The sequence below is a fragment of the Chrysemys picta genome, chromosome 13, assembly GCF_011386835.1.
Source record: "Chrysemys picta bellii isolate R12L10 chromosome 13, ASM1138683v2, whole genome shotgun sequence".
NCBI classification, from domain to species: Eukaryota; Metazoa; Chordata; order Testudines; family Emydidae; genus Chrysemys; species Chrysemys picta.
In genome coordinates, this window is record NC_088803.1 from 23,088,453 (window position 1) to 23,107,015 (window position 18,563).

Here is an 18,563-nt window from a genome sequence, read left to right on the forward strand (position 1 = left end):
ATGTCTATTCCCCAGTTAAATCTCCCATTCCCTTTGGAACCTTACCCTGATATTGTCCCACCTCATGCAGCCACTCTTTGAACCTCTGCCCAAGTATTCACTGTTTCACTTCTCACCTGTCCATCAAACATTCACTTCTGCTCATTTCCCTGCTCAGTCACCATCCTCTGACCACACTTCCCCACCCTCCCTCACCCTGGGGTCATATTATCTTCCCAACCCACAGTTTTCTCCAACAGCATCTTCTCCTCACCCAGATTCCTCTTTTCTGCCAGCCCCCACCTGCTCAAGTCTCCTTTCCCCACTGAAAATACACAATCATTACCTATAAAAAAAGTTTACTCACCTTCTCATAACTGTTGTTCTTCGAGACGTGCTGTTCATGTCCATTTCAATTAGGTGTGCGCGCATCACGTGCACAGCAGCCAGAAAGTTTTCCCCCTAGCAGTATCAGTAGGGTCGGCTTGGGCACTCCTTGGGGTCGCGCCTTCATGGCGCTTGATATAGAGCCCTGCCGACTCGCCACCCCCCTCAGTTCCTTCTTGCCAGCTACTTCAACAGAGGGGAAGGAGGGTGGGTATTGGAATGGACGTGAGCAACACATCTCGAAGAACAACAGTTACAAGAAGGTGAATAACCGTTTTTTCTTCTTCGAGTGATTGCTCATGTCAGTTCCAATTAAGTGATTCTCAAGTCTAAATTTTGGAGATGGGGTCAGAGCTTAAATGTTCGCTGACTGAAGTACCGCTCTACCAAAGGCTGCATCGTGTTTGGCCTGCTGGATAATGGCATAATGCGATGTGAATGTATAAATGGAGGACCATGTCACTACTCTGCATATTTCCTTGGTTGGCATGTGTGCCAGGAATGCTGCTGACGAATCTTGTGCCCTGGTGGGGTGAGCTGTGAGCGGAGGGGCAGGCACCTTCACCAGGTTGTAGCATTCCCGGATGCAGGACGTGATCCATGATGAAATCCTTTGGGAGGAGATTGGGAGTCCTTTCATTCTGTCTGCTCATAGACTCATAGACTTTAAGGTCAGAAGGGACCATTATGATCATCTGGTCTGACCCCCTGCATGCTGCAGGCCACAAAACCGTCCCTACCCTTCCCTTGACTCTGCTGATGAAGTCCCCAAATCCTGTGTTTTAGTGACTTCAATTGGCAGAGAACCCTCCTGCTAGCGATCCCTGCCCCATGCTGCGGAGGAAGGCGAAAAACCTCCAGGGCCTCAGCCAATCTATCCTGGAGGAAAATTCCTTCCCGACCCCAAATATGGCGATCAGTAAGACCCCGAACATGTAGGCAAGAGTCTCCAGCCTGACCCTTGTTAACCATTATACTATTTACCTGCCATTGCTCGGTATTCCTCAGCTAATATGTTTTACCATTAAACCATTCCCTCCATAAACTTATCTAACTTAATCTTAAAACCAGATAGGTCCCTCGCCCCCACCGTTTCCCTCGGAAGGCTGTTCCAATATTTCACCCCTCTGACGGTCAGAAACCTTCGTCTAATTTCAAGCCTAAACTTCCCCACGGCCAGTTTATATCCATTCGTTCTCATGTCCACATTAGTACTAAGCTGGAATAATTCCTCTCCCTCCCTTGTATTTATCCCTCTGATATATTTAAAGAGAGCAATCATATCCCCCCTCAGCCTTCGTTTTGTCAGACTAAACAACCCGAGCTCCTCTAGTCTCCTTTCATACGACAGGTTTTCCATTCCTCTGATCATCCTAGTGGCCCTTCTCTGCACCCGTTCCAATTTGAGTTCATCTTTTTTAAACATGGGAGACCAGAACTGCACACAGTACTCCAAATGAGGTCTCACCAGCGCCTTATACAACGGAAGCAGCACCTCCTTATCCCTACTAGATATACCTCGCCTAATGCATCCCAAGACCGCATTGGCTTTTTTCACCGCCACGTCACACTGTCGACTCATAGTCATCCTCCGGTCTACAAGAACCCCTAGGTCCTTCTCCTCTTCCGTTACTTCTAACCAATGCGTCCCCAGCTTGTAACTAAAATTGTTGTTAGTCATCCCTAAATGCATCACCTTACACTTTTCACTATTAAATTTCATCCTATTTCTGATACTCCAATTCACAAGCTCATTCAAGTCTCCCTGCAGAATATCCCTATCCTCCTCCGAATTGGCAACGCCTCCCACCTTCGTATCATCCGCAAACTTTATCAGTCCACTCCTGCAATCGGTTCCGAGGTCAGTTATAAATAGATTAAATAAAATGGGTCCCAAAACCGAACCCTGAGGAACTCCACTGGTAACCTCCCTCCAACCTGACAGTTCACCCTTCAATACGACCCGTTGCATTCTCCCCATTAACCAATTCCTTATCCACCTCTGGATTTTCATATCGATCCCCATCTTTTCCAGTTTAACCAATAATTCCTCATGGGGTACAGTATCAAACGCTTTACTGAAATCCAGGTATATTAGGTCCACCGCATTTCCCTTATCTAATAAGTCCGTTACTTTCTCGAAGAAGGAGATCAGATTCGTTTGGCACGATCTGCCCTTCGTAAAACCATGTTGTAATTTATCGCACTTGCCATTAACCTCAAGGTCCTCAACTAGTTTCAGAATTTTCTCCAGCACCTTGCACACTGCAGATGTTAAACTAACAGGCCTGTAGTTACCCGGATCACTTTTTTTCCCTTTCTTGAAAATAGGAACCACATTAGCTATTCTCCAGTCTAACGGAACCACCCCCGAGTTTACAGATTCATTAAATATTATCGCTAATGGGCCTGCTATTTCCCGCGCCAATTCCTTCAATATTCTCGGATGAAGATCGTCCGGTCCTCCCGACTTAGCCCCATTAAGGCGTTCGAGTTTTGTTTCTACCTCGGATATGGTAATCCCCCATTCTGTTTGCCCCTCTGCCACGGTGCTAGTATCCCTAATACCTTCATTGGCCTCATTAAACACCGATGCAAAATATTCGTTGAGATATTGCGCCATGCCTAGATTATCTTTAATCTCCTCTCCGGCTATAGTCTTCAGCGGTCCTACTTCTTCCTTCTTTGCTTTCTTCCTATTTACATGGCTGTAAAACCTCTTACTATTGCTTTTAATTCCCCTCGCTAGGTCCAACTCTACACGGCTTTTGGCCTTTCTCACTCTATCTCTACATTCTCTGACTTCACTAAGGTAAGTTTCCTTACTGATCCCTCCCCTCTTCCACTCTTTGTACGCTTTCTGTTTTTTCCTAATTGCCCCTTTGAGTCGGTCGCTCATCCAGCTCGGTCTAAATCTCTTGCTTAGTAATCTTTTTCCCTTTTTTGGGATACAGGCCTCTGACAGCTCATGCATCTTTAACTTAAAGTAATCCCTTTAACTTAAAGTAATACCGCGATGAACGGCTGAATGGACTTCCGGAATGGTTTGGTTTGTTCGATGTAAAGGCTAACGCCCGGCGAACATCCAGCAACTGAAGCCTTTGTCCCTGCTGCTTAGTGTGCGGCTTAGGATGAGAAAACTGTGAGAAAGATGTCCTGGTTCCTTAGGGAGGAATGCTGGTTGCGGCCTGAGCTGAACCTTGTCTTTGTAGAATACAGTGTAGGAAGGCTCTGATGTTAGGGCCTTGAGCTCAGACACCCTCCTGGCTAAGATTATAGCTACCACAAACACCACCTTGTACGAGAAGTAGAGCAGAAAGCAAGTCGCCAGTGGTTCAAAGAGCAGCCCCATCAGTCTGGAAAGGACCAGATTCTGGTCCCAAGCCGGGACCGGCTGTTGGACGTGCGGATATAGCCTGTTAAGACGTTTCAGGAAATGGCCGACCATAGGGTTGGCAAAGACCAACCATCCCCCTGCACCTGGATGGAAGACAGAGATGGCAGCCAAGTAAACCTTTATTGACAACATGGACAGCCCCTGCTGCTTAAGATCGAGAAGGTAGTCCAGTATAAGGGGTATGGACACAAGCGTTGGAGACGGATGGTGTTGTGCCGACCAGATCTAAAACCTCTTTCATTTGGCCAGGTAGATAGCCCTGGTGGAGGGTTTCCTAAGGACTTGTTTGACCAGATCCGAACAGAGCTCCATCAGATTCAACCATGGAGCTTCCATGCCGTGAGGTGCAATGACTCGAGGTTCGGGTGCTGGAGATAGAAGTGATCCTGAGTTAACAAATCCAGGAAGATTGGCAAGGCGACCGGGGCTTCCACGGACATTTCAAGGAGAGATGTGTACCAGTGCTGGCAGGACCAGACTGGAGCTACTAATATCACTGAAACTTCTTCCCTCTGTACTTTGAGAAGCACCTTGTGAACGAGAGGGATGGGAAGGAACATGTATAGGAGGTGGTCCCCCCACCGGAGGTGGAACGCGACCGAGATGGAGCCTGGGCTGTGATTCAGAAAGGAGCAAAACTGCTGACAATTCCTTTTGCGTCGCATAGCGATCAGGTCTATCTGGGGAAAACCCCACCATTGGAAGATGGAGTTTGCAACGTCCAGGCGCAGGGACCACTCATGGCTGTGGAACGACCTGCTGAGATAGTCTGCCAACTCACTCTGTACTCCAGGGCGGTATAATGCTTGCAGGGGTACGTAATGAGTTAGACAAAAGTCCCACAGCATGAGAGCTTCCTGGCACAGGGGAGAGGAGCATGCCCCCCCCCTGTTTGTTGATATAAAACATCGCCATAGTATTGTCTGTCATAACTGATACACATCTCCCTGCCAAGTGGGCTCGGAAAGTCTGGCATGCTAGGTGCACCCCTCTCAGCTCTCTGACACTGATGTGGAGACTGAGCTCCACCTGAGACCAGAGGCCTTGTGTCCTGAGGTCTCCCAGATGTATGCCCCAACCCAAGGCTGACGTGACTGTCACCAGCTAGAGGGATGGCTGAGGACTGATGAAGGGGACACACGCATACACCACCTGTGTGTTGAGCCACTACAGGAGGGAGTCGAGGACTGGGCAAGGCAGAGCCATGACCCTGTCCAAACTGTCCTGAACCAGTCGTTACACCAAGGCTAGCCACGATAGGAGCGGCCGGAGTCTGAGCCTGGCATGTTGCACCACGTGGGTACAAGCGGCCATGTGTCCCAGGAGTTTCAGGCAATTCCTTGCTGTGGTGGTGGGGAACTGCCTGAGACTTCGAATGATATCGCCCAGGGTCTGGAACCTTGATTCTGGGAGATATGCCCTGGCCTGTGTAGAGTCCAGTACCTCACCTATAAACTCTATCCACTGAACCGGGGACAGCGTAGATTTCTCCATGTTCAGGAGAAGGCCCAGTTTCTCAAACGTTTTTATGAAGTCAACTTGTGCATCCACTTCAGCCCTGGAGCGGTCCTTGATCAGCCAGTCATTGAGGTACGGGAACACCTGTACCTGTCGCCTACGCAGGAACACGGCCACCACTGCCTTGCCCTTGGTAAACACTCGAGGCGCCACTGACAGGCCGAACGGGAGGACTGTGAACTGGTAGTGGTTGTTGCTACCACAAACCTGAGGTATTTTCTGTGGGACGGAGTTATTGCTATGTGAAAGTACGCGTCCTTCAAGTCAAAGGCGGTGTACCAGGCCCCTGGATCCAAGAAAGGGATGATGGAGGCTAAAGAGACCATGAGGAACTTCAGTTTCTTCACAAACCTGTTGACATTTCGCAGGTCTAGGATGGGCCTGAGACTGCCTTGGTTTTCGGTATTAGGAAATACCGGGAATAGAAGCCCTTGCCCTTCAGCTCCTGAGGAACCTCTTCCACTCCCCCCCAGCAATAGGAGCGAATGCACCTCCCGTATGAGTTGTTCATGAGAAGGGTCCATGAAGAGGGACAAGGAAGGAGGGTGGAAGTGCTGGAGGGCAGAAAATAGGAGCGAATATCCTCTCTCTACCATGCGGAGCACCCAACGGTCCGATGTGATACGGGCCCACACAGGGTAGAAAGGGGATAGTCTGGACAAAAAGGTAAGGAGGGATGGATCCAGTCATGGCACTGGTGCGTCATACTCGAGCATGCCTTCAAAAGGCCTGCTTTTGGCCTGAAGTCAGCTTGGATTGGCCAGAGCCCTGGCCTGAGGATGGGTGAGGTCTTTTCCTACTGCTCCTGTTCCTCCTCCGAGGACCGTGCTGCTGGTTTTGCGGTTGGTAGAACCGCAGGGGAGGCTGTGGCCAGAAATGCTTCCACTGAGTCATGGGGGTATGGAAGCCCAAGGATTTGAGGGTGGCCCTTGAGTCCTTTAAACGGTGGAATCTTTTACCAGTTTTCTCTGTAAAGAGGGCCGAACCCTTGAAGGGGAGGTCCTGAATAGTCTGCTGGACCTCATAGGGGAGACCAGAGACCTGCAACCAGGAACTCCTCCTCATTGCCATCCCTGTAGTCATTGCATGGGTGGCCGCATCTGCCCCGTCCAACACCGCCTGTAGGGAGGCCCATGATATCAGCTTCCCTTCCTCCACCAGCGCAGAGAATTCTGCATGGGAGTCCTGCGGCAGCAATTCCGCAAATTTGGCCATCGCGCCGCAGGTGTTCTATGAGTATCCGCTCACGATGGCCTGCTGGTTAGATATGTGGAGTTGCAACCTCCCCATTGAATAGACCTTCCTCCCAAATAGGTCTAGCTTTTAGCCTCCTGATTTTTAGGGGAGGTTCCCTGATAGCCCTGGTGCTCACGCTGATTGGCTGCGTCAACAACCAGGGAATCAGGGGGGTGGGTGGGCATATAGGTGTTCATACCCGCTTGAGGAAACAACGTACCACCTTTCATTCCTCTTGGCCATAGGGGGCAAAGAAGCCAGGGTCTGCCACAAGGTCTTTGTGGTCTCAGTGATGGTCTTAATCAGTGACAGGGCAATGCAGGCAGGCATAGATGGGGTGAGGATGTCCACCATGGGGTCAGCATCCTCTACCACCTCCTCTGCCTGGATCGCCAGGTTCTGGGCCACCCGCCACAGCAGTTGCTGTAAGACCCTGCTGTCCTCCAAGGCCGGGGCCGTTGATGTCCCCACCATGGCCTTATCTGGGGAGGACGAGGACGAAAGCCCTGGTAATGGGCCTTGCTCACTCCCCTCGGCGCCAAAGGGATCATGTGGCACCTGGTGTTGCCATGTCACTGCCTCCACAGTCACTGGTGCTGAGGTCGCCGCTGCCGCACTGTCAACAGTGCCAGTGTCCACGTTGGTGCTGGAGCTCCAGGCAAAGGCAGGGGTGTCGGTGCTGCTGCTGATGCCGGTGCCAACACTGCCCCTGGAGGGACAAAGGATGCCGACGCCACTGATACCGATCTGGATCTTGATCCCTGGCTCTGTCCCTGGCTCTGATGGTAAGCCCAGGGCATCCAGAAGGGCCTCTGCACCAGGGGTTGCCACTGGGCAGGCCACAGTGCCGGACAGGGCTGGTGATCACACCGGGACCTGGACCTTCTGCTCCTGGTCCTATTGGAGCAGTGGGATTCCCCTTCCGAGGTCTCCAAGAAGGAGGACCACGGAGGAGCGGTGTTCCACGGTGACGGTGAGTGGTGCTGGGGGACTGGTGTGGCTCCCCCATGCAGGTGGCCCATGCTGGGGAGAGGCGTGCTGCAGATGGAGATCAGCGCACCATCATAGCCGGTTTGACTCTTTACGGAATCGGGGGTCGGGCAGTCACCGGCGACTTGTCCCTTCTCTGTAGGGAGGATGGCACCGTGAGGTGTATAAGGTCCCGAGCCACCTCAAATGTCTCCAGCATAGAGGGGAGCTAAAGCTCTCTGCCATGCTGGTCTGGAGAGCAGTGAGGGCCCAGACTCGACTGGACCCCCACGGGGGCAGGAGTCGACGAGACCCTGGGAGGCGGTGGGGCTGAGGTAACGTTGCCCGGTTTGGGTCTCCCTGCCACAGGCTCCTTGGGCTTGGTGACAGCTGTCAGCTGGTGAATATTAGAGCAGTCCCCTGGGGCTGAAGCCAGGATGAGAACCAGGGAGCTGTAACCAGCTTCCTGATGGCCCCCCACCCTCCCTGCCACAGGAGAGAATCTGGCTCATAGACTGCAAACTCTGTGGGGGAGGAACAGTACCTTTGTGTGTCTGTAAGATACCCAGCAGCACACTTGGGCCCAGTATAAATAAACATATGGATAATGTTGCTCACCGTATATTTTTTGAATTCCTTGGAGATCATCCTGTGGGAGTTTAAAGTTGTGTGTTTCCATGTACTGGTAGAAAGGAGCCATAATAGCACTGGGGTCATTGGAGTGTTCCAGGCCCAGGGCGTGACCCAGCTCATGGACGGCAACCAGAAAGAGATCATTCCCTACAGAGAAAACACATGTGCCAATTAACTTCCTAGCTAGATAGGTTAATAACTCTGTAACCCATAGCTGAAACCCTAGACATTCTCAGTACAAGAATCAACCTTGGATATTGTGCAGCCAGTAGCAACACTACCAGCTACTGAAAAGGGATTCTACTGCGTAGCACGTACAATGTGTGGCAATATAAAATCAATTTACAATTATAGTAATTCCAGGGATCTCTACACCAGTGTTTCCTAAAATTTATTGGTTCACATACCACCATATTAAAAAAAGTCATTTGAAGTACCACATGCAAATTTCTCCTTTCGGTGCACATTTATTTTAGGCCTTAAGTTTTGATGTACTCATAGTAAATTAAGTTTCAAATGTGGCTGGTGGAGGTAAGAAGAGAAGGAAGTTTGGCTGGTGAATCTGGGCGGAAGCGTTAGAGGTCACAAAGTTAAAAGCATCTCAGGAATTTTTCAACTATATGTTTTTTTCACTGGAAAATGCAGATTTGTCAAAACTGAAACTTTTGGAGGGAGCTATACCAATTTCGATGACGTTTGCTGGGACACACTATCCCTTAATCCCATAGATCACTGTTTCTTGGCCTTTCTATCTCAAGAGTCGCCTTTGGGAGCTCCCCGTCATCCTCCCTCTTTTACATGGACTTTGGCCAGGTGCTGGGAACTGCACTGAGCCCCGAGCCCCCAGTGGTTCATGATAGCCTGATCAGCCAGAATGGTGACCTTCTGACCGTGTCTAAAATAGCACTGCAGGAGCCAACAGTTGCCAGATCAAACTAGCAGAGAGACTTTTGTGCTCTTGCCAGTCCCCAGGAGGCTTCGCTGCTAAAGCAGCTACAGCACATCCTCTGTCCATACTCAGAGGAGCTGTTTGATGATGTGCTGAAGGAGTACCCCACCATGGAACTGGCGGCGGAAACAGAAGAGACAGAAGTAGCCCTGGAGCCTGGTAAGTTTCTGGCTCCATGTTTGTTGATATATTATTAATTGTTATTATATGATATGTTATTAATATACGAATTGGGGGGATTTCCGGTTTATGACCCAATGCAATTACAAGCTTGGGTAGTAACATGTATCTGCTTACAGTGGAATGCAAGCCAGCGTTTTGGCATCTCCCCCACGATGTGGAATTCAAAATGGATTTCAGCAAGGGCAAACAACAGTTAAACAAGCAGTTATAAAGCCATTTTTACTAGATACTTGCACATAGTTACAAAGATATGCTGGGGTGTTAAAAGTAGGAGCCTTTCATTGTCTTCCCTTGTAGTATGCCACACTCTACAAATTGGCTAGGCCACACCATAATGAGCCACCTGTAAACTGTACTGGGGCCAGAGGGGAATGTAATTCATGGGTAACGAATTAACTGTCCAAAATACACCAGGGGGTTGTGTGCACTCCAGAAATGTGCCAGGAAGGGGGGAAGGGGGAGAATGCTATTCAGTTCTTTATTACTGAAGTATTCTTTGGAGGTGTGTGTGTGTGTGTGGGAGTAATTTTGGTGATGCAGTCCTTATTATGAGCCCCAGCAGTCCCTGTGGTATGTGTCTAATTCATGTGTGCAGTATCGAGAGTCTGTTTTGTCTGGGGTAATTGCTTGTAGTCCATAGATAGATGTAGTGCAAGCAGGCTGTATTGTAGGCCATAGCTGTACTGGGATAACTGCAAGAATGCAGAAAAGTTTCAGTAGCTTACAGGAAGACAGTAATCCACGTGGAAGCTAATGCAGCATCCTGTTGATTCCCCCATGAATTTTCATCCAATCCTGGGTGCTGATAGCTGCAAACTTCTCCCATAGTAGGAACTCAGATGGGTAGTAACATTTCAGGCAGGAAGGGGAGGGCGTACTTTCCAGGCCCTTTTCTGTAGGTCACCACCCCACTTCACTCATAGATGTGTTGCTTGGTCACCATAAACTTGAAAACCTCTTTATCATACATAGCTGGCTTGCCCCTGGTAGCTTAGAATACAGTATTTTTTTGCCACTCAGGAATCTTCAGAATTATGTCCTTCAAAATGTTGAATGCCTGAAAGGGTTGTGAAACCATAAATAGTAAATCACGGCAAGTGTACCATCCTCTTCTCTCCCCCACACGGCTGCAATTTTTAAAGGTATCTCGTTTCTAAATTTCACCTTACCATTATGTGTGAAGGCTTCATACTCTGCTGAACTCTCAGTTGTGCCCACGGAGCATCTGGGAACTGAACTGTTGTTCTCAGAATATACTGAAGCAGAATTTTACATTTTTTGGCCTTGAGAGTCCAAAGACTCTTCTGCTGATGTTATACTAAACCTTTTCTGAAATACTGAGACAATAATGTACTGTTTAATTTCTGGTTTCAGGCCCTTCCACCTCTGCAGGCCAGCCACAGGCCAGCATTGTTGCACTGTCACAATGGGTCTGTCTACACTGCAGTTAGACACCAGTGGCTGGCCCATGCCATCTGACTCAGGCTTGCAGGGCTTGGGCTGTGGGGCTGTTTAATTGAAATGTAAATTTCTGGGCTTGGGCTGTGTTCCGGGTTCTAGGACACTGCAAGATGGGAGGGTCCCAGAGCTCAGGCTACAGCCTGAGCCTGAACGTCTACACTGCAATTAAACAGCCCCGCAGCTCAAGCCCTGCAAGCCTGAGTCAGATGGCATGGGCCAGCTGCAGATTTTTAATTGCAGTGTAGACATACTCCATGCGGTCAAAGAGGAAGTGTGTCTGTGACAACCTTATGATGGATAGTCTGGACAGAGCCAATCAGCAGCTTCAGTACTGAAGGGAGAAGGATTCACAGCAAGTTGAATGGCAAAGAGAAGCTGCAGGGCACATGGAGTGATTTGCAGCTCAGTTTTTTGAGCAGGAACGTCGCTTGAGGGAATAAGATACAGTGCAGCAGAAAGACGTGGTGGAGAGGCTATTTGTGCTAATGGCTGTGAGAGAGCAGGCTCCTGCTCCGACTGCATGTCCTGTGCCAGCACCACCTCCTGAGTCCCCTTCATTGTAATGTACCATGTCCTGTAGACCAGGAACCCACTGGCAAGTTCTGTGGTTGAATGGCTTAGGCAACCAGGACTTAATCTAGTTGAACTGGGCAAATGTAGCCCATGCAGGCCTCCACTGCCCATGCAGCAGCACCAAATGCATGCAAAAAGCACTAGAAGGGAAAGAAGAACAGGCGGCAGGGGACATGCAGAAGGAGGGGAGCTTCAATTTTCTTTTTTTGTACTGGTTTCACTGCTTTTCACTTGTGCACTTTATTTTATTACTGTTTTGGCCTTTTCATGGCAGCTGGCCTGCCTGTCAGTTCTCTAATACTGTCCTTTTCTAATACAATGATGTTAACGAATAAAAGCTTTGAATTAATTAAGAAAGTTTGTCACCATCACTGCATCACACCATATAGCAAGTGCATTTCAAACAATAAAGATAAAGACATGATAAGGCGCATCTGGGAGTCATATCCAAACAAAAAGTCTTGATATATCTTTTCAGATTCATACTTAAAATCCACAGTTCATCGCCTCCGTAAGTAAAAAAGCACACCAACGATCATTCCCCCCCGGCCCATAGTGGATGAGTCATTCTACAAACAGGTAACTAGGTTAGCTATGAGCTAGTATTAATGGAGGATTTTAACTTTCCTGATATCTATTGGAAGACTATTACAACAAAACATAATACGTCCTGCACATTCTTAGCATGTAACTTTCTGAATCAGAAAGTTGGGGAAATAACTAGGGAGTCGTTCATTTTGGATCTGGTTTTGACCAACAGGGATGAATTAGTTGTGAACGTGAAGGTGGTCAGAAACTTGGGAGAACTGATCATGAGCTGATAGAATTCAAGATCCTGTCGAAAGGAGGACATGAGAACAGCTAAACAAGGACACTGGACTTCAGAAAGGCAGATTTCAACCAGCTCAGAAATAGTAGGCAAGGCCCCATAAAAGATCAATTAGGATGAAAAGGAATCAAAGAGGGCTGACAGTTTTAAAAAGATGTAATACTGGATGCTGAACATCAAGCTATTCCAATGCAGAGGAAAGATAAGAAGGGCCACAGGAAGCCAATGTGGCTGCACAAGAAGCTTTTTAGCTATCTAAACCCCCAAAGGGATACATACAGGAAATAGAAGGAGGGGCATGTCACCAAGGTAGTATACAAGGGAATAGCGCAAGTATGTAGGGACAAAATTAGGAAAGCCAAGGCCAAGAATGAATTACAGCTGGCAAGGAATGTTAGAGGTAACAAAAAGGGGTTCTTCAAATATGACAGACAAAAAAGAAAGATCAATGACAGTGTGGGTCTGCTGCTCAATGGAGACTGTGAGCTGGTAACAGAAGATGATAGGAAGGCAGAGCTGCTCAATGCCTACTTTTATTTCAGTCTTCTCACAAAAAATAACATGTGACTGGATGACAAGTGAAGTTAACATAGACAATACAGGGGAAGGCATGCAGATTGGGCAAAGTAAAGAACACATCACAGAAATTCTGACCAACTTGAATGAATTCAAATCAGCAGGGCCTGATGCTATTCACCCGAGAGTATTGAAGGAATTAGCTGAAGAAATGTCAGAGCCAATGGCAATAATATTTTCAAAATTATGGATGATAGGAGAGGTCCCGGAAGACTGGAGAAGGGCTAATGTAGTGCCCAACTTTAAAACAAGGGAAAAGGAGGAGCGGGGAACAATAGACCAGTCAGCCTGACGTCGATACCTGGGAAGCTACTAGACAGAGCAAAGTATAAAACATTCACTTTGCAAATACCTGGCAGATGAAGGGTTGATCCTGCTAATGGCCACCATGGATTTACCAAGAACAAACCATGCCAAACCAGCTTGATTTCCTTCTTTGACAGGGTTACTGATTTGGTGGATACGGGGAATTTGGTGGACATAATATACGTGGATTTCAGCAAGTCTTTTGACACAGTCCCAAATGACATTTTGATAAGTCAGCTGGAGAAATGTGGGCTTGGCAGAACTACCATTAAGCAGATACATAATTGGTTAAATAACCCAAACAAAGATTAGCTATTAATGGAATTATGTCAGATGGGTGGGAGGTCTCAAGTGATGTTCCACAGGGATCTGTTCTGGGTCTGGTGTTGTTTAACATCTTTATAAATGACCTGGATGCAGGAATAGAGAGCAAACTGATCAAATTTGCAGATAACACAAAACTGGGGAGGGTGGGTTGCCAACACTTTGGAGGATAGAGCTAAAATTCAGAGGGATCTTGATAAATTGGAGAACTGGATTATAGGCAACAAAATGAAACTCAGCAAAGACAAATGTAAGGTGCTACACTTAGGGAAGAAAAACCAAATGCACAAATACAGAATGGGGGAAAACTGGCTTGGCAGCAGCACAGCTGAGAAGGATGTGAGCATTGTGGTGGATCACAACCTCAACATGAGTCAGCAATGCAATGATGTTGCAAAAAAAGCAAATGCAATTTTAGGTTACATGAACAGAGGCATACCATGCAAGTCACAGGAGGTGATAGTACTGCTCTACTTAGCGCTGGTTAGGTCTCAGCTGGAGCATTGTGTCCAATTTTAGTCCAAAGGTCATCCAGTATATAGTCAAATGCCTCACAGAAGTCTAAGTTTATTATATCAATGATATTCCCTTTATCAATCAAATTTGTAATCTCATAAAAAAGCTATCAATTTAGTTTGACAGGGTCTGTTTTCCATAAACCCATGTTGACTGGCATTAATTGTACTACCCTTCTTTAATTCTTTATTAATCGAGTCCCGTATTAGACACTCCATTATCCTGCCAGGGATCAATGTCAGACTGACAGGCTTATAATTAACCGGGTTATTTCATTTATCTTTTAAAAATATTGGCACAACATTAGCTTTCTTCCAGACTTATGGCACTGGTGTTTCAAGACTTAATGGTCCAGTGAGCTCCTCAGCCAGCTGTTTTAAAGTTCTTGGGTGCAAGTTATCAGGAGCTGCTGATTTTAAAATGTCTAACTTTAGTAGCTGCTGTTTAGCATCATCCTGAGTTACTAGTGGAATGGAAAGAGTGTTGTCATATGATATGTCTACATCATTTGTTGTTTTCCCAAATACAGAACGGAAATATTAATTGAACACTTCTGTCTTTTCTGTATTATTATTGATAATGCTACCTTTTCCATCTAGTTATGGAGCAATATCATTGTTAGGATTCATTTTGTTCTTAATATACTTAAAAAATTCTCCTTTTATTGTCCTTAATCCTGTTGGCCACAGATTTCTCCTTCTGCCCCTTTGCTTACCTTATCAATTTTCTACAATTCCTAACTTCCAATTTATATTCATTACTATTAACTACCCCTTTTTTCCCATTTGTTATTTATTTTTATCTCTGCCTTCACTTCCCCACTAAACTAGGTCAGTTTTTTAACCTGTACAACCTTCTTCCTTGTTTATGGGATTGTGGCTTTTGGGGCATCTAGTAAGGTGTTCTTGAACAATTCCCAATTATCATTCACATTTTTCTGATTAAATTCTTCCTCCCAGCTGATTTGGCCCATAATTGTTTTCAGCTTTGTGAAATTGGCCCTTTAAAGCACTAATTATATATATCACTGGTGTGGACTTTATTCTCTTTGCACATTATAAATGTAATCAAGTCATGAACATGTACCTGAGTTACCATTAATTTTTAGATCTGTGATCAATTCCTCTTTATCTGTCAAGATGAGGCCTAATATAGTATCCCCCTGTGTTTGGTGCAATACAGTGAGTTAGGAAATTGTCATCGATAATATTTAGAATTTCTAAGGATGCTGGCAGCATGAGACCTCCAGCATATGTCTTTCAAATTGAGTCCCCCTATGATCATGAATGTTTTTTACCTACATATTATAGATAAATGTTTAAGGAGCTGGTCATCCTGTTCCCTAATGTTATTTTGTGGTCTGTATCAGACACCAACTAGTATCCCATCTTGTGCTTCATCTATTAGGACATTAAAAACATACATAAGAATATAAGAACAGCCATACTCGGTCACTCTTGTGACTCTTCTTTGAACCGTCTTCAACTTTTCAACATCGTTTTAGAAGTGTGTATACAAAACCTGGAAACAGTATCCAGTAATGGTCATTACACTAATGGCCTCTGTCTTGAAAATCTTATTAAGTTAAACCTTATTGAATTAAGTGTCAGTTTTTTAGGAGTTCGTTGTATTAAAAATGCAAATTTGTATGTATTAAGAGAACATAAGAACCTCCATACTGGATCAGACCAAAGGTCCATCTAGCACAGTATCCTGTTTTCTGACAGTGGCCAATGCCAGGTGCCCCAGAGGGAATGAACAGAACAGGTAATCATCAAGTGATCCATCCCCTCTTGCCCACTCCCAACTTCTGACAAACGGAGGCTAGGGACACCATCCCTGCCTATCCTGGCTAACAACCATTGATGGACCTATCCTCCATGAATTTATCTAATTCTTTTTTAAACCCTGTTATAGGCTTGACCTTCACAACATCCTCTGGCAAAGAGTTCCACAGGTTGACTGCATTGTGTGAAGAAATACTTCCTATCATTTGTTTTAAACCTGCAGCCTATTAATTGCATTTGGTGACCCCTATTTCTTGTGTTATGAGAAGGAGTAAATAACATTTCCTTATTTACTTTCTCCACACCAGTCATGATGCTATAGATCCCCCCTTAGTTGTTTCTTTTCCAAGCTGAAAAGTCCAAATTTTATTACTCTATCCTCAAATGGAAGCTGTTCCATACTCCTAATAATTTTTGTTGCCCTTTTCTGAACCTTTTCCAATTCCAATATATCTTTTTTTGAGACAGGGAGACCACATCTGCATGCAACATTCAAGATGTGTGTGTACTATGGATTTATAGAGAGGCAATGTGATATTTTGTGTTTTATTATCTATCCCTTTCCTATTGATTCCCAACATTCTCTTAGCTTTTTTGACTGCCACTGCACATTGAGTGGATGTTTTCAGGGAACTATCCACAATGAGTCCAAAATCTCTTTCTTAAGTGGTAACAGGTAACTTAGATCCCATCATTTTAGATATATAGTTGGGATTATGTTTTCCAATGTGCATTTACTTTGCATTTATCAACATTGAATTTCATCTCCCATTTTGTTCCCCAATCACCCACTTTTGTGATATCCCTTTGTAGCTCTTTGCAATCTGCTTTAGACTTAACTATTTTGAGTAGTTTTGTATCAGCTGCAAATTTTGTTACCTCATTGTTTACCCCTTTTTCCAGATCATTTATGAATATGTTGAATAGTATTAATCCCAATACAGACCCCTGGGGTACACCACTGTTTACCTCTCTCCATTCTGAAAACTGACCATTTATTCCTACTCTTTGTTTTCTATCTTTTAACCAGTTACCGATCCATGAGAGGACCTTTCCTCTTATCCCATGACACCTTACTTTACTTAGCCTTTGGTGAGTACACTATATCCACTGGATCCCCCCATTCCACATGCTTGTTGACCCCCCCCCTCAATCTAGTAGATTGTTGAGGCATGATTTCCCGTTACAAAAACCACGCTGACTCTTCCCCAACAAATTATGTTCATCTATGTGTCTGTGTTCTTTATTATAGTTTCAACCAGTTTGCCTGGTACTGAAGTCAGGCTTACTGGCCTGTAATTGCCATGGTCACCTCTGGGGCCCTTTTTAAAAATTGGAATCACATTAGCTATCCTCCAGTCATTTGCTACTGAAGGTGATTTAAATGATAGGTTACAAACCACAGTTCCTTCAGAACTCTTGAGCGAATACCATCTGGTCCTGGTGATTTCTTACTATTTGATTTATCAATTTGTTCCAAAACATCCTCTAATGACACCTCAATATGGGACATGTCCTCAGATTTGTCACCTAAAAAGAATGGCTCAGGTTTAGGAATCTCCCTCACATCCTCTGCTGTCAAGACCAATGCAAAGAATTCATAGCGCCCTGGTCTACACTACAGGGTTAGGTCGAATTTAGCCGTGTTAGGTTGATTTTATCATGAATGCGTCTACACAACCAACCCTGTTCCGTCGACCTAAAGGGCTCTTAAAATTGACTTCTGTACTCCTCCCCGGTGAGGGGAGTAGCGCTAAAATCAACCTTGCTGGGTCGAATTTGGGGTAGTGCAGACGCAATTCGATGTTATTGGCCTCCGGGAGCTATCCCAGAGTACTCCAATGTGACCGCTCTGGACAGCACTTTCAACTCCGATACACTAGCCAGGTACACAGGAAAAGCCCCGGGAAATTTTGAATTTCATTTCCTGTTTGGTCAGCGTGGTGAGCTCAGAAGCACAGGTGATCATGCAGTCCCCCCAGAATCGCAAACGAGCTCCAGCATGGACTGAACGGGAGACACTGGATCTGATTGCTGTATGGGGAGAAGAATCTGTGCAAGCAGAATTCCGATCAAAAAGAAGAAATGCTAATATATATGCCAAAATCGCACAGGGCATGATGGACAGAGGCTACAACAGGGACACACAGCAGTGCCATGTGAAAGTTAAGGAGCTTAGGCCAGCCTACCAAAAGACAAAGGAGGCAAATGGTCACTCCGGGTCAGAGCCCCATACATGCTGCTTCTATGATCAGCTGCATGGCATTCTAGGGGGGGACCCTACCACTACCCCACCACTGTCTGTGGACACCTGCAAGGGGGGGAGTCTCACGCAACACGGAGAAGGATTTTGTGGATGAGGACGAGGAGGAGGAGGCGAATGCGCAGCAGGCAAGTGGTGAATCCGTTCTCCCCGGCAGCCAGGACCTTTTCATCACCCTGGAGCCAATACCCTTCCAAGGCGGGATCCCCGACCCTGAAGGCAGAGAAGGCACCTCTGGTGAGTGCACATTTGTAACTACAGTACAAGGTTTAAAAGCAATAATGTTTAATGTTTGATTTGTCCTGATGACTTGGGATGCATTCGCAGCCAGTACAGCTACTGGAAAAGTCTGTTAACGTGTCTGGGGATGGAGCGGGAATCCTCCAGGGACATCTCCATGAAGCTCTCCTGGAGGTACTCTGAAAGCCTTTGCAGAAGGTTTTTGGGGAGGGCTGCCTTATTTCGTCCTCCACGGTAGGACACTTTACCACGCCAAGCCAGTAGCAAATAGTTTGAAATCATTGCAACACAAAGCATGGCAGCGAATGGTCCTGGGTTTTGTTCGCATTCAAGACCTTTGGTCGCATTCGGTCTATATCTTTCTGTATTAGCCTCAGGAGAGTGGTATCACTCATGGTCACCTGGTTGAAATAGGGGAATTTTGTAAGGGAACAGTA

General features: G+C 46.3%; 1 protein-coding gene across 4 annotated transcripts in view; it reads right to left on the reverse strand.

The window, feature by feature from the left end:
* Positions 1–18,563, reverse strand: part of MMP24 (matrix metallopeptidase 24) — a 165,289-nt gene that overhangs the window by 37,746 nt on the left and 108,980 nt on the right. For all 4 annotated transcript variants that reach the window (XM_065566595.1, XM_065566596.1, XM_065566598.1 and 1 more), the window contains one exon: positions 8,105–8,266. In XM_065566595.1, the coding sequence (XP_065422667.1) occupies positions 8,105–8,266 (162 nt within the window). The remainder of the gene's footprint in view (positions 1–8,104; positions 8,267–18,563) is intronic.